Source organism: Salvelinus alpinus, chromosome 2, assembly GCF_045679555.1.
Source record: "Salvelinus alpinus chromosome 2, SLU_Salpinus.1, whole genome shotgun sequence".
Taxonomy (NCBI): Eukaryota; Metazoa; Chordata; class Actinopteri; order Salmoniformes; family Salmonidae; genus Salvelinus; species Salvelinus alpinus.
In genome coordinates this window covers 101,048,527-101,071,803 of record NC_092087.1, presented here as the reverse complement: position 1 = coordinate 101,071,803, position 23,277 = coordinate 101,048,527, and the positions used below count along the sequence as shown (strand labels likewise).

At 42.3% G+C, this 23,277-nt stretch overlaps 1 protein-coding gene and 1 long non-coding RNA gene across 2 annotated transcripts; one reads left to right on the top strand and one right to left on the bottom strand.

Annotated features, from left to right (window-relative positions):
• Nucleotides 1–3,798: 3,798 nt before the first annotated feature.
• Nucleotides 3,799–11,162, top strand: LOC139547103 (zinc finger protein 391-like). The gene is made up of 2 exons (XM_071356151.1): nucleotides 3,799–4,425; nucleotides 9,794–11,162. The coding sequence occupies exons 1-2, from the start codon at nucleotides 4,119–4,121 to the stop codon at nucleotides 10,657–10,659; spliced, it is 1,173 nt and encodes a 390-aa protein (XP_071212252.1). The 5' UTR covers nucleotides 3,799–4,118; the 3' UTR covers nucleotides 10,660–11,162.
• A 7,678-nt stretch (nucleotides 11,163–18,840) lies between these two features.
• On the bottom strand, nucleotides 18,841–21,503 carry LOC139547697 (uncharacterized). Its single transcript, XR_011669588.1, has 2 exons — nucleotides 19,943–21,503; nucleotides 18,841–19,858 (listed from the first exon to the last, which is right to left on the bottom strand). It is a non-coding gene; the product is annotated as an uncharacterized lncRNA (long non-coding RNA).
• Between the last annotated feature and the right edge of the window lie 1,774 nt (nucleotides 21,504–23,277).

The window sequence follows — 23,277 nt, the reverse complement described above, 5'->3', positions numbered from 1 at the left end:
ATATGTAAATTGCAATACATTTTTTCGAATGTGCAAAAAGGGTTAGCATTTCCATGAGCGTGGTTATCAACTGTTATCAACTGGGTCCACTTTGTTTTTCCCACTCTTTATCTGTCCCCACCCCTTTCCTTTGTCTACCAAGCCGTCATATCGGTTTAGTCCCCTCTGGACTTTTCATTGTATCATGTGACCAATGTATAACCTATCCTGTGTGTGTTTATGTAATTCTGATGCGGTTAGTTAGTAAATAAATAATTATGCCAATTTGAATATCGCTGATTCATAATTTATGCTAGGGTTCGTGCAGATATCCAAGGGTTTTGTGAAATTTTTAATATGACTGAGGTAATAATACATAAATAAGTGACTAATCGATAAGATATGAAAATATCTGAAGAGAGTTCAATTCGGGAAATTGTAACTCTTTAATAAACAACATTTTCCCGTGGTGCCCCCGACTTCCTAGTTAATTTCTATTCCGTGATTAGTTTAATCACGGAATAATTACACATAGAGAATTGATTTGATAATATAACAGTCTTCACATTAATGAACAGCCAACGTTACGAGACTGGGTTGTTCGGTGAAAGTAATTCTCAAAATACTAAGCGTCTGACTCAAACAAACACGAGTGTCTCATTTGACTAATGGTAAGCGCATGTCGCCAAGCAATCCGCACACTCAGTAAACGACATGAACGATGGGGTACCTGGTGGCAGGTAAACATGTAAGGATTCTGTGCCTTTCTCGGCTGGGAGAGGACTGCAGGTGGGTTATAATGCATGTCGGTCTATGAGCCATACATTGACACGTTGAGTCCAAAACGGGCGGTTTAAAAAAAATAACGATGTAGTTTCCAATCCTTTGGAATGCCTCTTTAAATGTCAAATCATCTAGCTTCTTCCACCATGTTTCCCACATGTTCAGACTACAGGTTGAGAAAATAGATGATGAAGGGCAGTTTTTTAAAATTATAATTATAGGGTTTACTTGATAGATGACTTTTAATCTGAATAGTGATTATTTGACACCATGGAGCATGATATATTTTAAAACATTTGAACTATTTATTTACATAGTCCTGCACGTAACGTACCTTTCATCTCATATCTTTGGTGACTGATTTACTGCCAACAACACTGAACTGCAGAAACCCCAAAAGAAGGCAGTCAATGTAAATAACAATTTGTTCTTAATAACTTAACTAACTGACTTGACTAGTTAAATAAAAGTCAAAATATTTTGTTTTTAATGAAGGATATACAAATTATGTAAATTGCTGCAGGAGGGCTGGGGGAGTCGACCAATCAAGTTCAAGTTAAGATTTTTTGTCATATCCACTTGTAAATCCACTGTTAACACATGATTTACCAGCCGGTTTAGAAAAGGGTTTAAGGGTCAGAAGGTTAAAAGGTCAAAGGGGCATTCTACTGAAGTTCTACACTTGAATACTGTATGATGTTCTGTGCTGTATTGTTACAGCTACAAAGAGTGGGAACCAACAACAAGACGTTGTTGGATCAAATACATCCTTATTATACAGTGCCTTCAGACAGTATTCAAACCCCTTGACTTGTTCCACATTTTGTCTTGCTACAGCCTGAATTCAATTGATTTTTGTTTCACCCATCTACACACAACACATCATAATGACAAAGTGAACACATATTTTTTTTATTTTAATTTGAAAAAAACTCCATATTCATTGCCGATGACAAGCATGCCCATAATATGATGCAGCCACCACCATGCTTGACAATATGAAGAATGGTACTCAAGGATGTGTTTTGTTAATTTCCCCACACATAACACTTTGTATTCTTTGTATTCAGGACATAAAGTAAATTTCTTTGCCACATTTTTTGCAGTTTTACTTTAGTGCCTTTTTGCAAACTTTTTGATTAATATTTGTATTCTGTACAAGCGTCCTTCTTTTCACCCTGTCAGGTTAGTATTGTGGAGTAACTTCAATGTTGTTGATCCATCCTCAGTTTTCTCCTTTCACCGCCATTAAACTCTGTAACTGTCTTAAAGTCACCATTGGTCTTATGGTGAAATCCCTGAGCAGTTATCTGTTTCTCTGGCAACTGAATTAGGAAGGACGTCTGTATCTTTGTAGTGACTGGGTGTATGGATACACCACCCAGGGTATATAACCTAAAACACAAAGCCAACAAGCAACTTGACAGAGCTTGAAGAATTTTATGAAATAATAATGTGCAAATATTGTACAATCCTGGTGTGCAAAGCTCTTAGAGACGTATCCAGGAAGACTCACAGCTGTAATCACTGCCAAAGGTGATTCCAGCATGCATTGAATCAGTGGTGTGAATACTTATGTAAATGAGATATTTCTATATTGCATTTTCAATAAATTTGCAAACATATCACATCACTTTGTCATTATGGGGGATTGTGTTTAGATCAATGAGAATTTGTATTTATTTAATCCATGTTGAATTCAGGTTGTAACACAACAAAATGTGGAATAAGTCAAGGGGTATGAATACTTTCTGAAGGCACTGTAACTCAAACCAGTCATGACTATGGATGCTGGGTGTAACTCTGAGCCGGATGCTGGGTGTAACTCTGAGTCGGATGCTGGGTGTAACTCTGAGCCGGATGCTGGGTGTAACTCTGAGATGGATGCTGGGTGTAACTCTGAGTCGGATGCTGGGTGTAACTCTGAGTCGGATGCTGGGTGTAACTCTGAGTCGGATGCTGGGTGTAACTCTGAGCCGGATGCTGGGTGTAACTCTGAGATGGATGCTGGGTGTAACTCTGAGCCGGATGCTGGGTGTAACTCTGAGATGGATGCTGGGTGTAACTCTGAGCCGTATGCTGGGTGTAACTCTGAGCCGAATGCTGGGTGTAACTCTGAGCCGGATGCTGGATGTAACTCTGAGCCGGATGCTGGGTGTAACTCTGAGTCGGATGCTGGGTGTAACTCTGAGATGGATGCTGGGTGTAACTCTGAGCCGTATGCTGGGTGTAACTCTGAGCCGAATGCTGGGTGTAACTCTGAGCCGGATGCTGGATGTAACTCTGAGCCGGATGCTGGGTGTAACTCTGAGCCGGATGCTGGGTGTAACTCTGAGCCGGATGCTGGGTGTAACTCTGAGCCGGATGCTGGGTGTAACTCTGAGCCGGATGCTGGGTGTAACTCTGAGTCGGATGCTGGGTGTAACTCTGAGCCGGATGCTGGGTGTAACTCTGAGCCGGATGCTGGGTGTAACTCTGAGCCGGATGCTGGGTGTAACTCTGAGCCGGATGCTGGGTGTAACTCTGAGCCGGATGCTGGGTGTAACTCTGAGTCGGATGCTGGGTGTAACTCTGAGCCGGATGCTGGGTGTAACTCTGAGCCGGATGCTGGGTGTAACTCTGAGCCGGATGCTGGGTGTAACTCTGAGCCGGATGCTGGGTGTAACTCTGAGCCGGATGCTGGGTGTAACTCTGAGCCGGATGCTGGGTGTAACTCTGAGATGGATGTTATACTAGATGCAACATACAGTTTATAACCCTGTGTTACAGCCCCAACTGCACATTTTCCATCATCCATCACTTTTGTGTTGCAATAAAGAAAGTTACACAAAAGACAATTCCAGCCCTGCTTAACTGAGACTAAAATGGTATCTTTTGAAGATTTCTCCTGCCGGTTCTGTTACACAGGTCGCAATGATTTTCTTTTTTAGCGACATTGCTTTTCGAATTATCCTGGGTAAATGAAAACCTGCCTAGTGTTTAATTAATTGCAAGAATATTATTTTTGTTAAATTGCGTTACCCTCATGAGCCAGCAGATGGCAATTGAGTCAATCAGCTGGTGCCTCTTGCGTGACGTATAATCTAATGGACGGTGCGGGACGCGTCTTCCAACAACAGCTACAACACTGTTACTGATTCAGCCATCTTCACAGCTAGCTAGCCAACATAACACCGAAACATTGGAGCTCATTGACCACTTTTGGTGTATATTAACCTCCGTGTTTTAAACACACTAACTGCTTATTTACTATACTTCATAAAATGTCATATTTACGTTGTCGGTAAGATTACTTATTAACTTAGCCTAGCAACGTTAGTGGGCTAATGCTAACTAGCTAGCTAACATATTCGACCATGAGCTTGTCCCTTGCTAAAGAAGAGCAGGTCTGCTGGACAGAGAACGAAGCTCTCGTGAAAGAGGAGGAGGGAGAGGAGCCTGTCGCAGTTAAAAAAGATGAAGCTGTTACATTGAAAGAAGAAGAAGAAGCTTTCAGAGTGAAAGAGGAGGATGTTACTGTGAAGGAAGAGGAAGAAGAGGATGACGTTTTCGGAGTGAAAGGGGAGGAAGAGGCGATGACTGTCACAGTGAAAGAAGAGGAGGGGGAGATTACTGTCACATTGGAGGAGGAAGAAGAGCAGACTGGAGATCTGATTAACACCAGTGAGTACTATCTTAAAAACATGGGCACAAGCGCCGCAGTTGTTGATCCAAATGAGTGGTTTTGAAGGGGAAATCTGCAGTTGAAACAATATCAAAGGGAGATCCCCGCCCCTGTTTCTGTAAAAATCTGAGGGATGGGACTGATGAACTGTAACCACTCTCAAATTCATAGACAGAACTATGGATGCAAAGACTGATCATCTAAAATGATAGTTTTAACCTTGTTTTGATTGTATATAGTGGGTTCTGATGGGGTATGACAGTTGAACTAAGCTCATGAGGTATTAATAACTTATATTTTCAAGAATCAATGGGTACACATAATTAATGTAGAAGTCCAAAAAAATGGACGTAGCAACTGCAGATTGCCCCTTTAAATGGGCATTCTACTGGAGTTCTACACTTTCAATAATTTGTTCTGTAGTGGGAATTGTTAAAGGTATGAAATTGCGAGACTTAGATGTCTTACTTTAAATGTATGTCAAACAAAAAAAATACATTGATTTCAAAGCTGAACAAACCTTTCCACTCTATGCACAATCACTACTTTTAACATTTGACAACAAAAAAAAACTTTTACTGGCGGAATTGTGCAGATGCAAAGTTTGGTTACAGAATGTTGGTTCCATCTCCCTCAGTTTGTGAGGGAAACTCTGTTACTCTGTTAAAAACTCTGTTAAATATTCACTCCGAATTAAGAATCAACGAAGTCTGCAGAAAGAATGAGGTGTCATCTATGACATGATACACTGACTTTGAAAAACATCTGTTTTGGTTATTGAAGTACAGTAAGTGAAGTGGGTTCTCTCTTCGTGGTGATGCATCCTGAATAGGTACACAAAGGTAGAAATATGCACTATCCTACTTTGCATATTCGGGTATTGTTCTATACACTGGCTATTATTTTAATGAGCTCTGCCCCCAAACAAAACCAAATTTGGTTGGTCCGGACCAAATCTGAAGTTTGGACATCAAAGGACAGTACAGAACAGTAGAGTAGAGTAGAGAACAGTAGAGTAGAGAACAGTAGAGTAGAGAACAGTAGAGTAGAGAACAGTAGAGTAGAGCACAGCACAGTAGAGTAGAGAACAGAACAGTAGAGTAGAGAACAGAACAGTAGAGTATAGTACAGAACAGTAGAGTATAGTACAGAACAGTAGAGTATAGTACAGAACAGAACAGTAGAGTATAGTACAGAACAGTAGAGTATAGTACAGAACAGAACAGTAGAGTAGAGAACAGTACATAACTGTAGAGTGCAGTACATAACTGTAGAGTGCAGTACATAACTGTAGAGTGCAGTACATAACTGTAGGGTGCAATAAATAACTGTAGGGTGCAGTACAGAACTGTAGAGTGGAGTTCAGCACAGAACATAACAGAGGAGTGCAGAACAGAACATAACAGTAGAGTGCAGTACAGAACATTACATAACAGTAGAGTGCAGTACAGAACATAACAGTGGAGTGCAGAACAGAACATAACAGTGGAGTGCAGCAGAACAGAACATAACAGTAGAGTGCAGTACAGAACATAACAGTAGAGTGCAGAACATAACAGTAGAGTTCAGAACAGTGGAGTGCAGAACATAACAGTGGAGTGCAGAACATAACAGTAGTGTGCAGAACAGAACATAACAGTAGAGTGCAGAACAGAACATAACAGTAGAGTGCAGAACAGAACATAACAGTAGAGTTCAGTACAGAACAGTGGAGTGCAGTACAGTACAGTAGAGTGCAGTACAGAACAGAACAGTAGAGTGCAGTACAGTGGAGTTCAGAACAGTAGAGTGCAGTGCAGAACAGTAGAGTTCAGAACAGTGGAGTGCAGTACAGAACAGTGGAGTGCAGTACAGAACAGTAGAGTTCAGAACAGTGGAGTGCAGTACAGAACAGAACAGTGGAGTGCAGCACAGAACATTACATAACAGTAGAGTGCAGTACAGAACATAACAGAGGAGTGCAGTACAGAACATAACAGAGGAGTGCAGTACAGAACATAACAGAGGAGTGCAGTACAGAACAGAACAGATGAGTGCAGTACAGAACAGAACAGTGGAGTGCAGTGCAGAACATTACATAACAGTAGAGTGCAGTACAGAACATAACAGTAGAATGCAGTACAGAACATAACAGAGGAGTGCAGTACAGAACAGAACAGTAGAGTGCAGTACAGAACATAACAGTAGAGTGCAGTACAGAACATAACAGTAGAGTGCAGTACAGAACATAACAGTAGAGTGCAGTACAGAACATAACAGTGGAGTGCAGTACAGAACAGTGGAGTGCAGTACAGACCAGAACAGTAGAGTGCAGTACAGAACATTACATAACAGTAGAGTGCAGTACAGAACATTACATAACAGTAGAGTGCAGTACAGAACATTACATAACAGTAGAGTGCAGTACAGAACATTACATAACAGTAGAGTGCAGTACAGAAGAGTGGAGTGCAGTACAGAACATAACAGTGGAGTGCAGTACAGAACAGAACATAACAGTAGAGTGCAGTACAGAACAGAACAGTGGAGTGCAGTGCAGAACAGAACAGTAGAGTGCAGTACAGAACAGAACAGTAGAGTGCAGTACAGAACATTACATAACAGTAGAGTGCAGTACAGAACAGAACAGTGGAGTGCAGTGCAGAACATTACATAACAGTAGAGTGCAGTACAGACCAGAACAGTAGAGTGCAGTACAGAACAGAACAGTGGAGTGCAGTACAGAACAGAACAGTGGAGTGCAGTACAGAACAGAACAGTAGAGTGCAGTACAGACCGGAACAGTAGAGTACAGTACAGAACATAACAGTAGAGTGCAGTACAGAACATAACAGAGGAGTGCAGTACAGAACATTACATAACAGTAGAGTGCAGAACAGAACATTACATAACAGTAGAGTGCACAACAGAACATAACAGTAGAGTGCAGTACAGAACAGAACAGAAGAGTGCAGTACAGACCAGAACAGTAGAGTGCAGTACAGACCAGAACAGTAGAGTGCAGTACAGAACAGAACAGTGGAGTGCAGCACAGAACATAACAGTAGAGTGCAGTACAGACCAGAACAGTAGAGTGCAGTACAGACCAGAACAGTAGAGTGCAGTACAGACCAGAACAGTAGAGTGCAGCACAGACCAGAACAGTAGAGTGCAGCACAGACCAGAACAGTAGAGTGCAGCACAGACCAGAACAGTAGAGTGCAGTACAGAACAGAACAGTAGAGTGCAGTACAGAACAGAACAGTGGAGTGCAGTACAGAACAGAACAGTAGAGTGCAGTACAGAACAGAACAGTAGAGTGCAGTACAGAACAGAACAGTAGAGTGCAGTACAGAACAGAACAGTAGAGTGCAGTACAGAACATAACAGTGGAGTGCAGTACAGAACATAACAGTAGAGTGCAGTACAGACCAGAACAGTAGAGTGCAGCACAGACCAGAACAGTAGAGTGCAGCACAGACCAGAACAGTAGAGTGCAGCACAGACCAGAACAGTAGAGTGCAGCACAGACCAGAACAGTAGAGTGCAGCACAGACCAGAACAGTAGAGTGCAGCACAGACCAGAACAGTAGAGTGCAGACCAGAACAGTAGAGTGCAGCACAGACCAGAACAGTAGAGTGCAGCACAGACCAGAACATTAGAGTGCAGCACAGACCAGAACAGTAGAGTGCAGCACAGACCAGAACAGTAGAGTGCAGCACAGACCAGAACAGTAGAGTGCAGCACAGACCAGAACAGCAGAGTGCAGCACAGAACATAACAGTAGAGTACAGAACAGAACAGTACATAACAGTGGAGTACAGAACATAACAGCAGAGTGCAGTACAGAACAGAACAGCAGAGTGCAGCACAGAACAGAACAGTAGAGTGCAGAACAGAACAGAACAGTACATAACAGTGGAGTACAGAACATAACAGTAGAGTGCAGCGCAGAACAGAACAGTGGAGTGCTGCACAGAACAGAACAGTGGAGTGCAGCGCAGAACAGAAGAGTGGAGTGCAGCGCAGAACAGAAGAGTGGAGTGCAGCGCAGAACAGAAGAGTGGAGTGCAGCGCAGAACAGAAGAGTGGAGTGCAGCGCAGAACAGAACAGTGGAGTGCAGCGCAGAACAGAACAGTGGAGTGCAGAACAGAACAGTGGAGTGCAGCACAGAACAGTGGAGCGCAGCAGAACAGAACAGAACAGCAGAGTACAGAACATAACAGTAGAGTGCAGCGCAGAACAGAACAGTGGAGTGCTGCACAGAACAGAACAGTGGAGTGCAGCGCAGAACAGAAGAGTGGAGTGCAGCGCAGAACAGAAGAGTGGAGTGCAGCGCAGAACAGAAGAGTGGAGTGCAGCGCAGAACAGAAGAGTGGAGTGCAGGGCAGAACAGAACAGTGGAGTGCAGCACAGAACAGAACAGTGGAGTGCAGCACAGAACAGAACAGTGGAGTGCAGCACAGAACAGAACATAACAGCGGAGTGCAGAACAGAACAGTAGAGTGCAGCACAGAGCAGAACAGCAGAGTGCAGCACAGAGCAGAACAGCAGAGTGCAGCACAGAGCAGAACAGCAGAGTGCAGCACAGAGCAGAACAGCAGAGTGCAGCACAGAACAGAACAGTGGAGTGCAGTACAGAACAGAACAGAACAGCAGAGTTCAGTACAGGGTGGACACTCTAACCAGAAGGTCACTGAATTGGTTAGGTCAGAGGTTAGGAGTACACATTTTTACAGTCCACTAAATAATTACATTTGACATACACAAGAGTTTGAACCGAACACTTTCAATCTCTAAGGATGTAAAGACTTGTTTTCAATGAGAATGACAGATCTATAAGGTGCATTTCTATGTGAATTTGGTCGAGTTCGCCCAACCCCCCCCCCCCCCCAGGATCACCCAAAAAGTGACATATTGCAGCTTTAAATAAGACATCTCAGTCAGTCTTATCCTCTCCTCCCCCCCACTTGCCTTTTCCTACTAGCGCTAACTTTGCTGAGAACGTCTTTATTGAGGAAAACATTTACTTCCTGTCACTGACATGTGGTTGTCTCACCAAGAGATCTTAAGATGAACTGTGGGTCGCTCTGGATAAGAGCGTCTGCCAAAGGATGTAAATGTACATTTCCAGAGTAGGCTCTCTGCTACTTTTGAAGTTACGATCAATTGTATAAAGCACCACCAACACAGTGAATGGGAAAATGGATTCAAAGGAAACTCCCTCTGCTGGTGGTTTACTGAATGTGCAATCATAAAGGAGGGCTGTGATTGGTTAATGGCCTATAATTTCTACGTGTAAAATAGTCATTACTTCAAAAGTAACATAGAGCCCAATCTGGAAATTCTCTGTTAAACTGAAAAATACTCTGTTTGTCTTTGGCAGGAGAGAGACTAGAACCTTACTCTGAAAGTGGGACGTGTCCCTCCGAGGAACCAGACCCAGTGATGTCCAAATCAGCAAGACCACATCACTGCTTTCAATGTGAAAAGAGATTTTCCTCATCAGGTTCCCTGAAATCACATGAGAGAATACACTCAGGAGAGAAGCTGTTCCAATGCTCCCAGTGTGGAAAGAGATTTTCCTCATCAGGTTCCCTGAAATCACACGAGAGAATACACTCAGGAGAGAAGCCGTTCCAATGCTCCCAGTGTGGAAAGAGATTCATCCGGTCATCGCATCTTAAATCACACGAGAGAATACACACAGGAGAAAAACCATTCCAATGCTCCCAGTGTGGAAATAGTTTTACCTCATCAGATTCCTTGAAAAGACATATAGGTTTACACTCTGGAGAAAAGCCTTACCACTGCTCAGACTGTGGGAAAAGATTTAGCCGGTTAAACGGCCTGAAACGACATGAGAGAATACACACTGGAGAGAAGCCCTACCAATGCTCCCAGTGTCAAAATAGTTTTTCCCAGTCCGCATACCTGAAATACCACGAAAGAACACACACAGGGGAGAAGCCTTACCATTGCTCACAGTGCGGAAAGAATTTCACCATGTCATGTAACTTGAAAACACATGAGAGAATACACTCAGGAGAGAAGCCCTATCAATGTTCCCAGTGTGGAAAGAGTTTTAACCAGCTAGGGAGCCTAAAAATACATGAGCGAGCGCACACAAGGGAGAAGCCTTACCACTGCTCCCAGTGCGGAAAGAGTTTTAAGAAATTAGGCAAACTGAAACAGCATGAGAAAGTACACACAAGCGTGAAGCCTTTTGGAATTTCTCCCACTGTAGAATAAAATTAACATGAGCTAGCAAACTCTGTAGAGTAGCCTTTCCACTGATCCTACTGTGGAATGAGATTTACCTTGTTAAGGCAACTGACAGGACATGAAAGAATCCACACCAGAGAGAAACAATATCAATGTTCCCAGTGTGGAAAGATTTTTACCCAGTTAGGGAACCTGAAGGACCATGAGGTAACAAACACAGGGGAGAAGAGAACGGGGGAGAAGCCTTACCACTGCTCCCAGTGTGGAACGAGATCTAGTGCATCACACATACTTAGAATTCATGAGAGAGAACACATACACAGTGCTCCCATTGTCTCATATGTGTTACAGAAAATGCGTGCTTTTTGTTATGCCATATGAAATCTAATTGGATAAAGCCTACTAAAAAAAGAATTGGTATGTTTTAAAACAAATCCCAAGACATGAATTCATGTCTTGAGTATAGAGCACATATAGACCACATCAGATTCCATTTGTATGCTTTCTGTGATTAAATTGTTATTTTCAAACTCTTGGCTCTCTCTCTCTGTGTGTGTGTGTGTGTGTGTGTGTGTGTGTGTGTGTGTGTGTGTGTGTGTGTGTGTGTGTGTGTGTGTGTGTGTGTGTGTGTGTGTGTGCCATTCCTCTACAGATAATCCGGTTATGTTTGCATGTGCTCCATGGTTGACATCTGCATTGGAAGATTGTTCGTACAGTGTGGCTTGAAAGGAATAGTATGGTCTCGTCTAGATTTAAAAACTTTGGATGTGAAAAAGAGCAAGTTTACAACAATAGAGTGCCCCAAAAAATGAACACACTACCTGTTCATAACAGTATTTATTAATAATGTGTATTCCTATTCAGCGTCTACATCGGGGTAGAGGACATTATTATCTGTAAGATGTAAGGGAAAACATGTCTGGTTATTTTTTTTATGACAGTAGATAGGTTTTCATTTTTTGTAGACATTTAGAAAGTTTGGTGTATTTCCATTGAACTGTCTTGTGGCGATAACAGCTGGAGGCGAAAGAAACGCACACCTGTTTAGGCGAGTGCTGGCTAGCAGAGTAGAACACCTGTTTAGGAGAGGTGCTGGCTAGCAGAGTAGAACACCTGTTTAGGAGAGGTGCTGGCTAGAGGAGTAGAACACCTGTTTATGAGAGGTGCTGGCTAGCAGAGTAGAACACCTGTTTAGGAGAGGTGCTGGCTAGCAGAGTAGAACACCTGTTTAGGAGAGGTGCTGGCTAGAGGAGTAGAACACCTGTTTAGGAGAGGTGCTGTCTAGCAGAGTAGAATACCTGTTTAGGAGAGGTGCTGGCTAGCAGAGTAGAACACCTGTTTAGGAGAGGTGCTGGCTAGCAGAGTAGAACACCTGTTTAGGAGAGGTGCTGGCTAGGGGAGTAGAACACCTGTTTAGGAGAGGTGCTGGCTAGCAGAGTAGAACACCTGTTTAGGAGAGGTGCTGGCTAGCAGAGTAGAACACCTGTTTAGGAGAGGTGCTGGCTAGGGGAGTAGAACACCTGTTTAGGAGAGGTGCTGGCTAGCAGAGTAGAACACCTGTTTAGGAGAGGTGCTGGCTAGCAGAGTAGAACACCTGTTTAGGAGAGGTGCTGGCTAGCGGAGTAGAACACCTGTTTAGGAGAGGTGCTGGCTAGCAGAGTAGAACACCTGTTTAGGAGAGGTGCTGGCTAGAGGAGTAGAACACCTGTTTAGGAGAGGTGCTGGCTAGGGGAGTAGAACACCTGTTTAGGAGAGGTGCTGGCTAGCAGAGTAGAACACCTGTTTAGGAGAGGTGCTGGCTAGCAGAGTAGAACACCTGTTTAGGAGAGGTGCTGGCTAGCGGAGTAGAACACCTGTTTAGGAGAGGTGCTGGCTAGCGGAGTAGAACACCTGTTTAGGAGAGGTGCTGGCTAGCGGAGTAGAACACCTGTTTAGGAGAGGTGCTGGCTAGCGGAGTAGAACACCTGTTTAGGAGAGGTGCTGGCTAGCGGAGTAGAACACCTGTTTAGGAGAGGTGCTGGCTAGCAGAGTAGAATACCTGTTTAGGAGAGGTGCTGGCTAGGGGAGTAGAACACCTGTTTAGGAGAGGTGCTGGCTAGGGGAGTAGAACACCTGTTTAGGAGAGGTGCTGGCTAGCAGAGTAGAACACCTGTTTAGGAGAGGTGCTGGCTAGCGGAGTAGAACACCTGTTTAGGAGAGGTGCTGACTAGCGGAGTAGAACACCTGTTTAGGAGAGGTGCTGGCTAGCGGAGTAGAACACCTGTTTAGGAGAGGTGCTGGCTAGCGGAGTAGAACACCTGTTTAGGAGAGGTGCTGGCTAGCGGAGTAGAACACCTGTTTAGGAGAGGTGCTGGCTAGCGGAGTAGAACACCTGTTTAGGAGAGGTGCTGGCTAGCGGAGTAGAACACCTGTTTAGGAGAGGTGCTGGCTAGCGGAGTAGAACACCTGTTTAGGAGAGGTGCTGGCTAGCGGAGTAGAACACCTGTTTAGGAGAGGTGCTGGCTAGCGGAGTAGAACACCTGTTTAGGAGAGGTGCTGGCTAGGGGAGTAGAACACCTGTTTAGGAGAGGTGCTGGCTAGGGGAGTAGAACACCTGTTTAGGAGAGGTGCTGGCTAGCGGAGTAGAACACCTGTTTAGGAGAGGTGCTGACTAGCGGAGTAGAACACCTGTTTAGGAGAGTATTTTTTTTTTCGTGGCTAAACCAACTAGGCTCGTAATTTAACCATTTTATTTGTATTTACAGATGGCATACAAGTTTGTTATTAAGGCAGATAAAAGTTACCATGTTCCATATGGCATTTCTGCCAACATAACGCATTTTTATGAGTTCAAATTCAAAGTTCAAATGCCACTCCTGTGACGTAGTGACATGAGACTATACGCCTAGTTTCTTGAAATGGGTCACATAAATTAATTATATATACCAATTGATTCTTAAAGATTGTAATTTATAAATGCCTCATGAGCCTTAGTTTGTGTCACAACTCATCATAACCCGCAAAAAATATATGTTTGTTTTACTTCAATGTTTGTAAACATTGTAAATGTAAATAAACACTGCAGACCCTCAAAACATGGTTAGAAAAAATAATTTTGATGGCATCCATATCTCTGTCTATGAATTTGAGAGTGGTTACATTTCTCTTGGCCCATCCCTCAGCGTTTGACCAAAACAGAGGCAGCGTGATCGCTTTGTTATTGTTATTGTTATTCTTAATTGCATGTTTCTTTGAGAGTTATTAAAGGGACACTTTGAGATGTATTGAAGTTACCATATTGTTAGCGCAATTGCTGGAAGTCTCTTGGTGCATTAGCCAGCTTCTCTCAAAAGCAAGGCAAATAGACCTTCTAACAACATCAAAGCGGGGTGGTTGGTCAATAGGAATGTCGAATACACACAATAGACTGACAGGGAAGGTGATTTACCACAGTTAAAGTTCCACAATAAGATCTACGACGCTGATGTTTTTTGCAAACTCTTCATAATTCTAATCTGTGGGCGTCACGGAGTTGGCTGATACCCCATTTCATGGATCAAATCAAATTACATTTATTAATAAAGCCCTTCTTACATCAGCTGAAATATCAAAGTGCTGTACAGAAACCCAGCCTAAAACCCCAAACAGCAAGCAATGCGGGTGTAGAAGCACGGTGGCTAGGAAAAACTCCCTAGAAAGGCCAAAACCTAGGAAGAAACCTAGAGAGGAACCAGGCTATGAGGGGTGGCCAGTCCTCTTCTGGCTGTGTTGGGTGGAGATTATAACAGAACATGGCCAAGATGTTCAAATGTTCATAAATGACCAGCATGGTCAAATAATAATAATCACAGTAGTGATTACCGTTACTGTATTAAGTTAAAGCATTCAGACCAGCCTTACTGATTGAACTTTCATAAACTACAATTCTCTATCACTGGGTTTTATCATGTGGAACTAAGCAGACGTTGAGTCAAAGCAGACGTTATTGCCTCGCTAAAAAGTATAACCTTCTCTACCGGAGGACTCAGCTCTCAAACTACAAAGTACAGCTCAAACTACAAAACCCAGGACAACTAACTGAACGTCGTGAAGGATCTAGCTACGCACGGTAGTTATTTGATACGTGGAACGTCGGACAGACTTGCTAGTAGCTACATAGCTAAATATAGCCATGGATCAGGTGAGTTAGCTAGCTTGCTGTCTAGCCATAGCTAAATACAGCCATGGATCAGGTGAGTTAGCTAGCTTGGTATCTAGCAATGTTACTCGTTTATTCTGTTGTGGGTTCTGCTCTGACGATAGATTTACTTCAATGAAAAGTTGCAGTGTCAAAATAATCACCCATAGTTAGGGTAGCTATCTTATCATTAATCGCCATTTTATGCATCCGACCGATTTACTAGTTATCTCGGCATTTAGCGTATACCCCTGGAATGTGAAACAGATGCTCACTCACTATCTGGCCTAGTGACAAAGACAGAATCCCCATTTAGGTCAACTATTTATTTTCTTAAAATCAGAAAAAAGCCTTAACCACACTGCTAACCCTAACCTTTAATTAAAGGCGCTACACTTAATGTACCCCCTATGTGGAAGTTAGGTGAATTACAACAGCACGAGGCTTCATTCAAAACAAATCTCCCTTTTCCCCTGAAACATGGCGGAGACTTGCTTTTGAGCCTTTTCCTTTCGGTTTTGGTCCACCAGCTTCAAACATCTGTTATTGAAAATATATTTCACAGCGATTTCGATGGTACAATGATTCCCTACGTTATTCAGTGCTTGTATTCATGCACAAACTGAAATTGAGTAAACAGTGTTGAATTTGACCAACCAGGAAATAACTTTTTCTACATTGGGCGCTTGACCCGATTTCCACTATTTAACACAAACACAAAACAGCTTTCCCATTTTGACAACAGATGCAGGACGGGTGGGAGAAATTAATAGGCGAATATCACAGCCAATCACAAGTAAGTAATACTGTGAAACACTATCATTCCACTATTACTGCAGATATACGAAGGACATTTTCAGAAATTAGAATGCAAAAAAAATATGCGTAGCACCTTTTTAAGACCAAAACACAAATGTTTGTTTTCATACATTTCTATGATCTACCCTTTGACTGCAGCTTGGCCATCTAGTGGGAAAGGGAGAGGCTATACGGACACGCCTGCTGGCCCAAATTAATGACGTATGTCGTGCAGCTGAAAAGTCGTGGAGACGATTGGATTCGGGTTCAGTCAGGCGTCCTGAAGAGCCCTTCCCCGCTTCCCAGCAAGCTAGTTTCTGCTCGCTAGCTGGCAACAACAATAACAATAACAACAACAGCAGCAGCAGCAGCATGGCGCTAGTTAAAACTTGTCACAGAAAGTTATGTTTCTTTTGATGGGTGAGGGAGAAATAGCTTGTGGTAGTAACCATCTGGGTGTCACCATGACCAATTAGCTAATGTAATGGCAAGCCGGTGTGAATCAGTAGCGCAATGGGGCTGTTTGGAAGTGCTTGATAGCAGCTTACACGAGAAATAACTTGTAATATTGGAAGTAAACCATCTGGATATCACCGTGATAGTCTACTGCTCAGTCGGGAGAGTTTGCGTTGCAAGCCGGTAACACGACAACACGTGTGACAGTGTCCTCCTGCTGACCGCAATAAGGAGAGGGAGGGAAGTAGCTAGATACTGTTTTTAAATTGCATTTATTTTATGATTTTCACTGAAAATGTAAAACTACGGAATTAATGTCTATTAAAATAAATAAATGCTAACGATTACTCCGATTTAAAACCGGAATGATTATGAACACGCTCCCAAATCCAAAATTTCAACAGACAAGTTTCAAGTTCTGGCGGACGTTGCTACCCACAACTATAAACTAGCTAGCTGGGAAGGGCTCATCAGGACGGCGGACTGAACAGAATCTGTTTGTCTCCACTCAAATCTCGCAGTAGAAACGCGAACGTCAACTAGCTTATTGTATAACTCAGGACCACTTTAGAGCTCCGTTTTGTCCCACAGTGCTACAGTCAGTAGAATAATCCTAAATGGCCGCTCGAAAAATGACTCTAATACAACCAACCTTTTGTTTGGCTACAGTATCATCAAAGATGGTTTAGTATAAAGATATGTAGAAACTGCTTCTCCACTAGAAATTCCTGATCGTGCTTATAGACGATATCATGGCGACGTTGGCTACCTAAGCTCATGCGCAGAAGCACATCAAAGCATTGAGATGCAGTAAATTCTGTGGTGAGTGTCCAGGGGGCTGTATGGAATGTGAATTATCGTTAAACATTCGTCCCCTCCTGTGGTTTCCAGGACAACGCTAGCCCGCACCCCTCCGCTCTCCCGGAATCCCCGGGTCGTGCCTCTCCTGGTAGCGCCTTACTGATGGGTCTGAAGAGGGTGACTGTGCGGCTGGTCGACTGCAGGAAAACAACGGGGCTGAGTGGAACTACGAGACGAGGAGACAAGGAGGAAGAGGGAGATTTGTCTGATCAAAGTAAAAGACTGCTGGGTCTGAAGAGGGTGTCTGTGCGGCTGGTCGACTGCAGGAAAACAACGGGGCTGAGTGGAACTATGAAAGGAGGAGGAGAAGAAGATGAGGGAGATTTGACTGATCAAAATAAGTAGGAGGTTTATGTAGGAGCAGAATGTGTTTACTTTGGACTTCAACCTACACATTAATACTATGAAGAAGAAGCAGCTGCAATCCTACCAGGAGCATGAGAAACGACTCATCTCCTGGCTGCACACATTTAAAATAAAATGTTTTTATAATAAATATTCTGCACTAGCATTTGAACAAAACACAAATATTCTGACCATTATGAATAACTTCATTGTGTAGTAGATCTTAAATAATCCTTAATCGTGATTAAGCTGAATGGTGCTCCTTTAAAACTTCTTATGGTTGAAGGGGCAGTATTGAGTAGCTTGGATGAAAGGTGCCCATATCAAACGGCCTGCTCCTCAGTCATAGTTCCTAATATTTGCATATTATTATTAGTATTGGATAGAAAACACTCTAAAGTTTCTAAAACTGTTTGAATTATGTCTGTGAGATTAACAGAACTCATATTGGCAGGCAAAATCCTGAGTTGAAATCAAAACAGGAAGTCAGAAATCTGAGCCTGTGTGTATTCACCAGAGTCCCTAAAGAAATCCACTTGAGCTATTAATGATGTTGCACTGCCTAGGGGTTCCACTAGATGTCAACCATCAATAGAAATTTCAATGAGACTTCTATGATGTTGTGGGAGAGAATGAGAGCAGAATCAGTCAGGTGTCCATCAAGCAGCCATTTCCTGATCATGCTTTTTCTTCATGGGAGCCACTGACGTTCCATTGCTCAGGAAGAGAACAAAGAATACTCCAATTGGAACTTTATTAAAGCTATATGTTAAAAACATCCTAATGATTGATTCAGTACTTAGTTTGAAATGTTTCTTCGACCGGTAATATCACATTTTGAAGTTTTTGTCCGATATAACGCTGACCAGAATTAGCGTTTGGATATGTAAACCGGACGCGCTAACAAAAGAAGGTATTTGGACATAAATAACAGATTTTTTCGAACAAAACAAACATTTATTGTGGACCTGGGATTCCTGGTGTGCTTTCTGATGTAGTTCATCAAAGGTAATGGAATATCTATCATGTATTTTTGTGTTTATGGTGACGCCATCTTTGCAGCTGTGGTATGCTATTTTTGAGCGCCGTCTCAGATTATAGCGTGCATTTCTTTTTCCGTAAAGCTTTTTTGAAATCTGACATAGCGGTTGCATTAAGGAGAGGTATATCTATAATTCAATGTGTATAACTTGTATTATCATCTATATTTATGATGAGTATTTCTGTTGAAACGATGGGCTATGCAAAGTCACTTGATGTTTTTGCATTTAGTGAATCTAGTCGCCTCAATGTAAACTCAGATTTTTTGATATAAATATGAATTTAATCAAACAAAATATGCATGTATTGTGTAACATGAAGTCCTATGAGTGTCATCTGATGAAAATAATCGAAGGTTAGTGATTCATTTTATCTCTATTCTGGTTTGTGTGAAGCTATCTTTAGCTGGAAAAAATGGCTGTGATTATTGTGGTTTTGTGGTGACCTAACATAATCGTTTGTAGTGCTTTTGCTGAAAAGCCTATTTGAAATCGGACACTTTGGTGGGATTAACAACCAGATTACCTTTAAAATGATATAAGACACATGAATGTCTGAGGAATTTTAATTATGAGATTTCTTTTGTTTTGAATTTGGCGCCCTGCACTTGGACTGGCTGTTGTCATATTGGTCCCGTTACCGGGACTGCAGCCATAAGAAGTTATTAATTAATGAAGATAGATCACAGCTGAATGGTGCTCCTTAATAAAGTTAGATCACGGCTGAATGGTGCTCCTTTAATAAAGTTAGATCACAGCTGAATGGTGCTCCTTTAATAAAGTTAGATCACAGCTGAATGGTGCTCCTTAATGAAGTTAGATCACAGCTGAATGGTGCTCCTTTAATAAAGTTAGATCACAGCTGAATGGTGCTCCTTAATGAAGTTAGATCACAGCTGAATGGTGCTCCTTAATGAAGTTAGATCACAGCTGAATGGTGCTCCTTTAATAAAGTTAGATCACAGCTGAATGGTGCTCCTTAATGAAGTTAGATCACAGCTGAATGGTGCTCCTTTAATGAATGGTGCTCCTTTAATAAAGTTAGATCACAGCTGAATGGTGCTCCTTTAAAGTTAGATCACAGCTGAATGGTGCTCCTTTAATGAAGTTAGATCACAGCTGAATGGTGCTCCTTTAATAAAGTTAGATCACAGCTGAATGGTGCTCCTTTAATGAATGGTGCTCCTTTAATAAAGTTAGATCACAGCTGAATGGTGCTCCTTTAGTAAAGTTAGGTCAAAGGTGAATGGTTCTCCTTTAATGAAGTTAGAGCAAAGCTGAATCCATGTCTGCAAGATCACATTATGATACACAGCAGTAGGCTTTGGTACAGTAACACCATCTGCTCTAAAATTCACTGTACATCATTTAAAACACCACTGTACATAACTGCATGGTTGGTATGCAGATGCTTTACCCATAAAACTTGAAGAATTATAATACCAAATATACACAGGTTGAAACCAACCATCTTGACAGTTCCAATCCCAGTTACAACTTTTGTTTTCCAACCATATCGAACATTCTTATCTAATCCCGTGTCAAATCTACCTCTGTTCTAATCTACCTTCTGACTGGCGCTGGGATAGGGAGGGTAAGGCCACAGGTGTGGAGCCTCCCTCCTGCTGGGAGGTGGACTAAACTACTAATCTACCTGACTGGCGCTGGGATAGGGAGGGTAAGGTCACAGGTGTGGAGCCTCCCTCATGCTAGGAGGTGGACTAAACTACTAATCTACCTTCTGACTGGCGCTGGGATAGGGAGGGTAAGATCACAGGTTATAATCTTGCCGATGCCCAATCTCAAAACGATTTGTCAGTTTGTCATTGCGGTAAAAACACATTTCACTCATATTGTTAGTCAATGTCTTTTTTTTTATTGACAACTTGGGAGTAATAGATAACTGAATAACTCTACTTGTACACCGGCACAGTAATAAAGAAAATGTTGTCTTTTGATGAAACCCAAAATGACAAGATACTATTCCCATAGGACTCTGGTCAGATGTAGTGCACTATATGTCCTAGTGAACAGGGTCCCATTTGGGACTAGGACTGTAGCTTTATATATGTATGTCCTAGTGAACAGGGTTCCATTTGGGACTACAACTGACTGTAGCTTTATATATATGTCCTAGTGAACAGGTTTCCATTTGGGACTACGACTGACTGTAGTTTTATATATATATGTCCTAGTGAACAGGGTTCCATTTGGGACTACAACTGACTGTAGTTTTATATATATATGTCCTAGTGAACAGGGTTCCATTTGGGACTACAACTGACTGTAGTTTTATATATATATGTCCTAGTGAACAGGGTTCCATTTGGGACTACAACTGACTGTAGTTTTATATATATATGTCCTAGTGAATAGGGTTCCATTTGGGACTACGACTGACTGTAGTTTTATATATATATGTCCTAGTGAACAGGGTTCCATTTGGGACTACAACTGACTGTAGTTTTATATATATATGTCCTAGTGAACAGGGTTCCATTTGGGACTACAACTGACTGTAGTTTTATATATATATGTCCTAGTGAACAGGGTTCCATTTGGGACTACAACTGACTGTAGTTTTATATATATATGTCCTAGTGAACAGGGTTCCATTTGGGACTACAACTGACTGTAGTTTTATATATATATGTCCTAGTGAACAGGGTTCCATTTGGGACTACAACTGACTGTAGTTTTATATATATATATGTCCTAGTGAACAGGGTTCCATTTGGGACTACAACTGACTGTAGTTTTATATATATATGTCCTAGTGAATAGGGTTCCATTTGGGACTACAACTGACTGTAGTTTTATATATATATGTCCTAGTGAACAGGGTTCCATTTGGGACTACAACTGACTGTAGTTTTATATATATATGTCCTAGTGAACAGGGTTCCATTTGGGACTACAACTGACTGTAGTTTTATATATATATATGTCCTAGTGAATAGGGTTCCATTTGGGACTACAACTGACTGTAGTTTTATATATATATGTCCTAGTGAATAGGGTTCCATTTGGGACTACAACTGACTGTAGTTTTATATATATATGTCCTAGTGAATAGGGTTCCATTTGGGACTACAACTGACTGTAGTTTTATATATATATGTCCTAGTGAACAGGGTTCCATTTGGGACTACAACTGACTGTAGTTTTATATATATACAGTGGGGAGAACAAGTATTTGATACACTGCCGATTTTGCAGGTTTTCTTACTTACAAAGCATGTAGAGATCTGTAATTTTTATCATAGGTACACTTCAACTGTGAGAGACGGAATCTAAAACAAAAATCCAGAAAATCACATTGTATGATTTTTAAGTAATTCATTTGCATTTTATTGCATGACATAAGTATTTGATCACCTACCAACCAGTAAGAATTCCGGCTCTCACATACCTGTTAGTTTTTCTTTAAGAGGCCTTCCTGTTCTCCACTCATTACCTGTATTAACTGCACCTGTTTGAACCCGTTACCTGTATTAAAGACACCTGTCCACACACTCAATCAAACAGACTCCAACCTCTCCACAATGGCCAAGACCAGGGAGCTGTGTAAGGACATCAGGGCTAAAATTGTAGACCTGCACAAGGCTGGGATGGGCTACAGGACAATAGGCAAGCAGCTTGGTGAGAAGGCAACAACTGTTGGCGCAATTATTAGAAAATGGAAGAAGTTCAAGATGACGGTCAATCACCCTCGGTCTGGGGCTCCATGCAAGATCTCACCTCGTGGGGCATCAATGATCATGAGGAAGGTGAGGGATCAGCCCAGAACTACACGGCAGGACCTGGTCAATAACCTGAAGAGAGCTGGGACCACAGTCTCAAAGAAAACCATTAGTAACACACTAAGCCGTCATGGATTAAAATCCTGCAGCGCACGCAAGGTCCCCCTGCTCAAGCCAGCGCATGTCCAGGCCCGTCTGAAGTTTGCCAATGACCATCTGGATGATCCAGAGGAGGAATGGGAGAACTCCAATGGCTCTGATGCGACAAAAATATAGCTTTTTGGTCTAAACTCCACTCGCCGTGTTTGGAGGAAGAAGAAGGATGAGTACAACCCCAAGAACACCATCCCAACCGTGAAGCATGGAGGTGGAAACATCATTCTTTGGGGATGCTTTTCTGCAAAGGGGACAGGACGACTGCACCGTATTGAGGGGAGGATGGATGGGGCCATGTATCGCGAGATCTTGGCCAACAACCTCCTTCCCTCAGTAAGAGCATTGAAGATGGGTCGTGGCTGGGTCTTCCAGCATGACAACGACCCGAAACACACAGCCAGGGCAACTAAGGAGTGCCTCCGTAAGAAGCATCTCAAGGTCCTGGAGTGGCCTAGCCAGTCTCCAGACCTGAACCCAATAGAAAATCTTTGGAGGGAGCTGAAAGTCCGTATTGCCCAGCGACAGCCCCCAAACCTGAAGGATCTGGAGAAGGTCTGTATGGAGGAGTGGGCCAAAATCCCTGCTGCAGTGTGTGCAAACCTGGTCAAGAACTACAGGAAACGTATGATCTCTGTAATTGCAAACAAAGGTTTCTGTACCAAATATTAAGTTCTGCTTTTCTGATGTATCAAATACTTATGTCATGCAATAAGATGCAAATTATTTACTTAAAAATCATACAATGTGATTTTCTGGATTTTAGTTTTAGATTCCGTCTCTCACAGTTGAAGTGTACCTATGATAAAAATTACAGACCTCTACATGCTTTGTAAGTAGGAAAAACTGCAAAATCGTCAGTGTATCAAATACTTGTTCTCCCCACTGTATGTCCTAGTGAACAGGGTTCCATTTGGGACTACAACTGACTGTAGTTTTATATATATATGTCCTAGTGAACAGGGTTCCATTTGGGACTACAACTGACTGTAGTTTTATATATATATGTCCTAGTGAACAGGGTTCCATTTGGGACTACAACTGACTGTAGTTTTATATATATATGTCCTAGTGAACAGGGTTCCATTTGGGA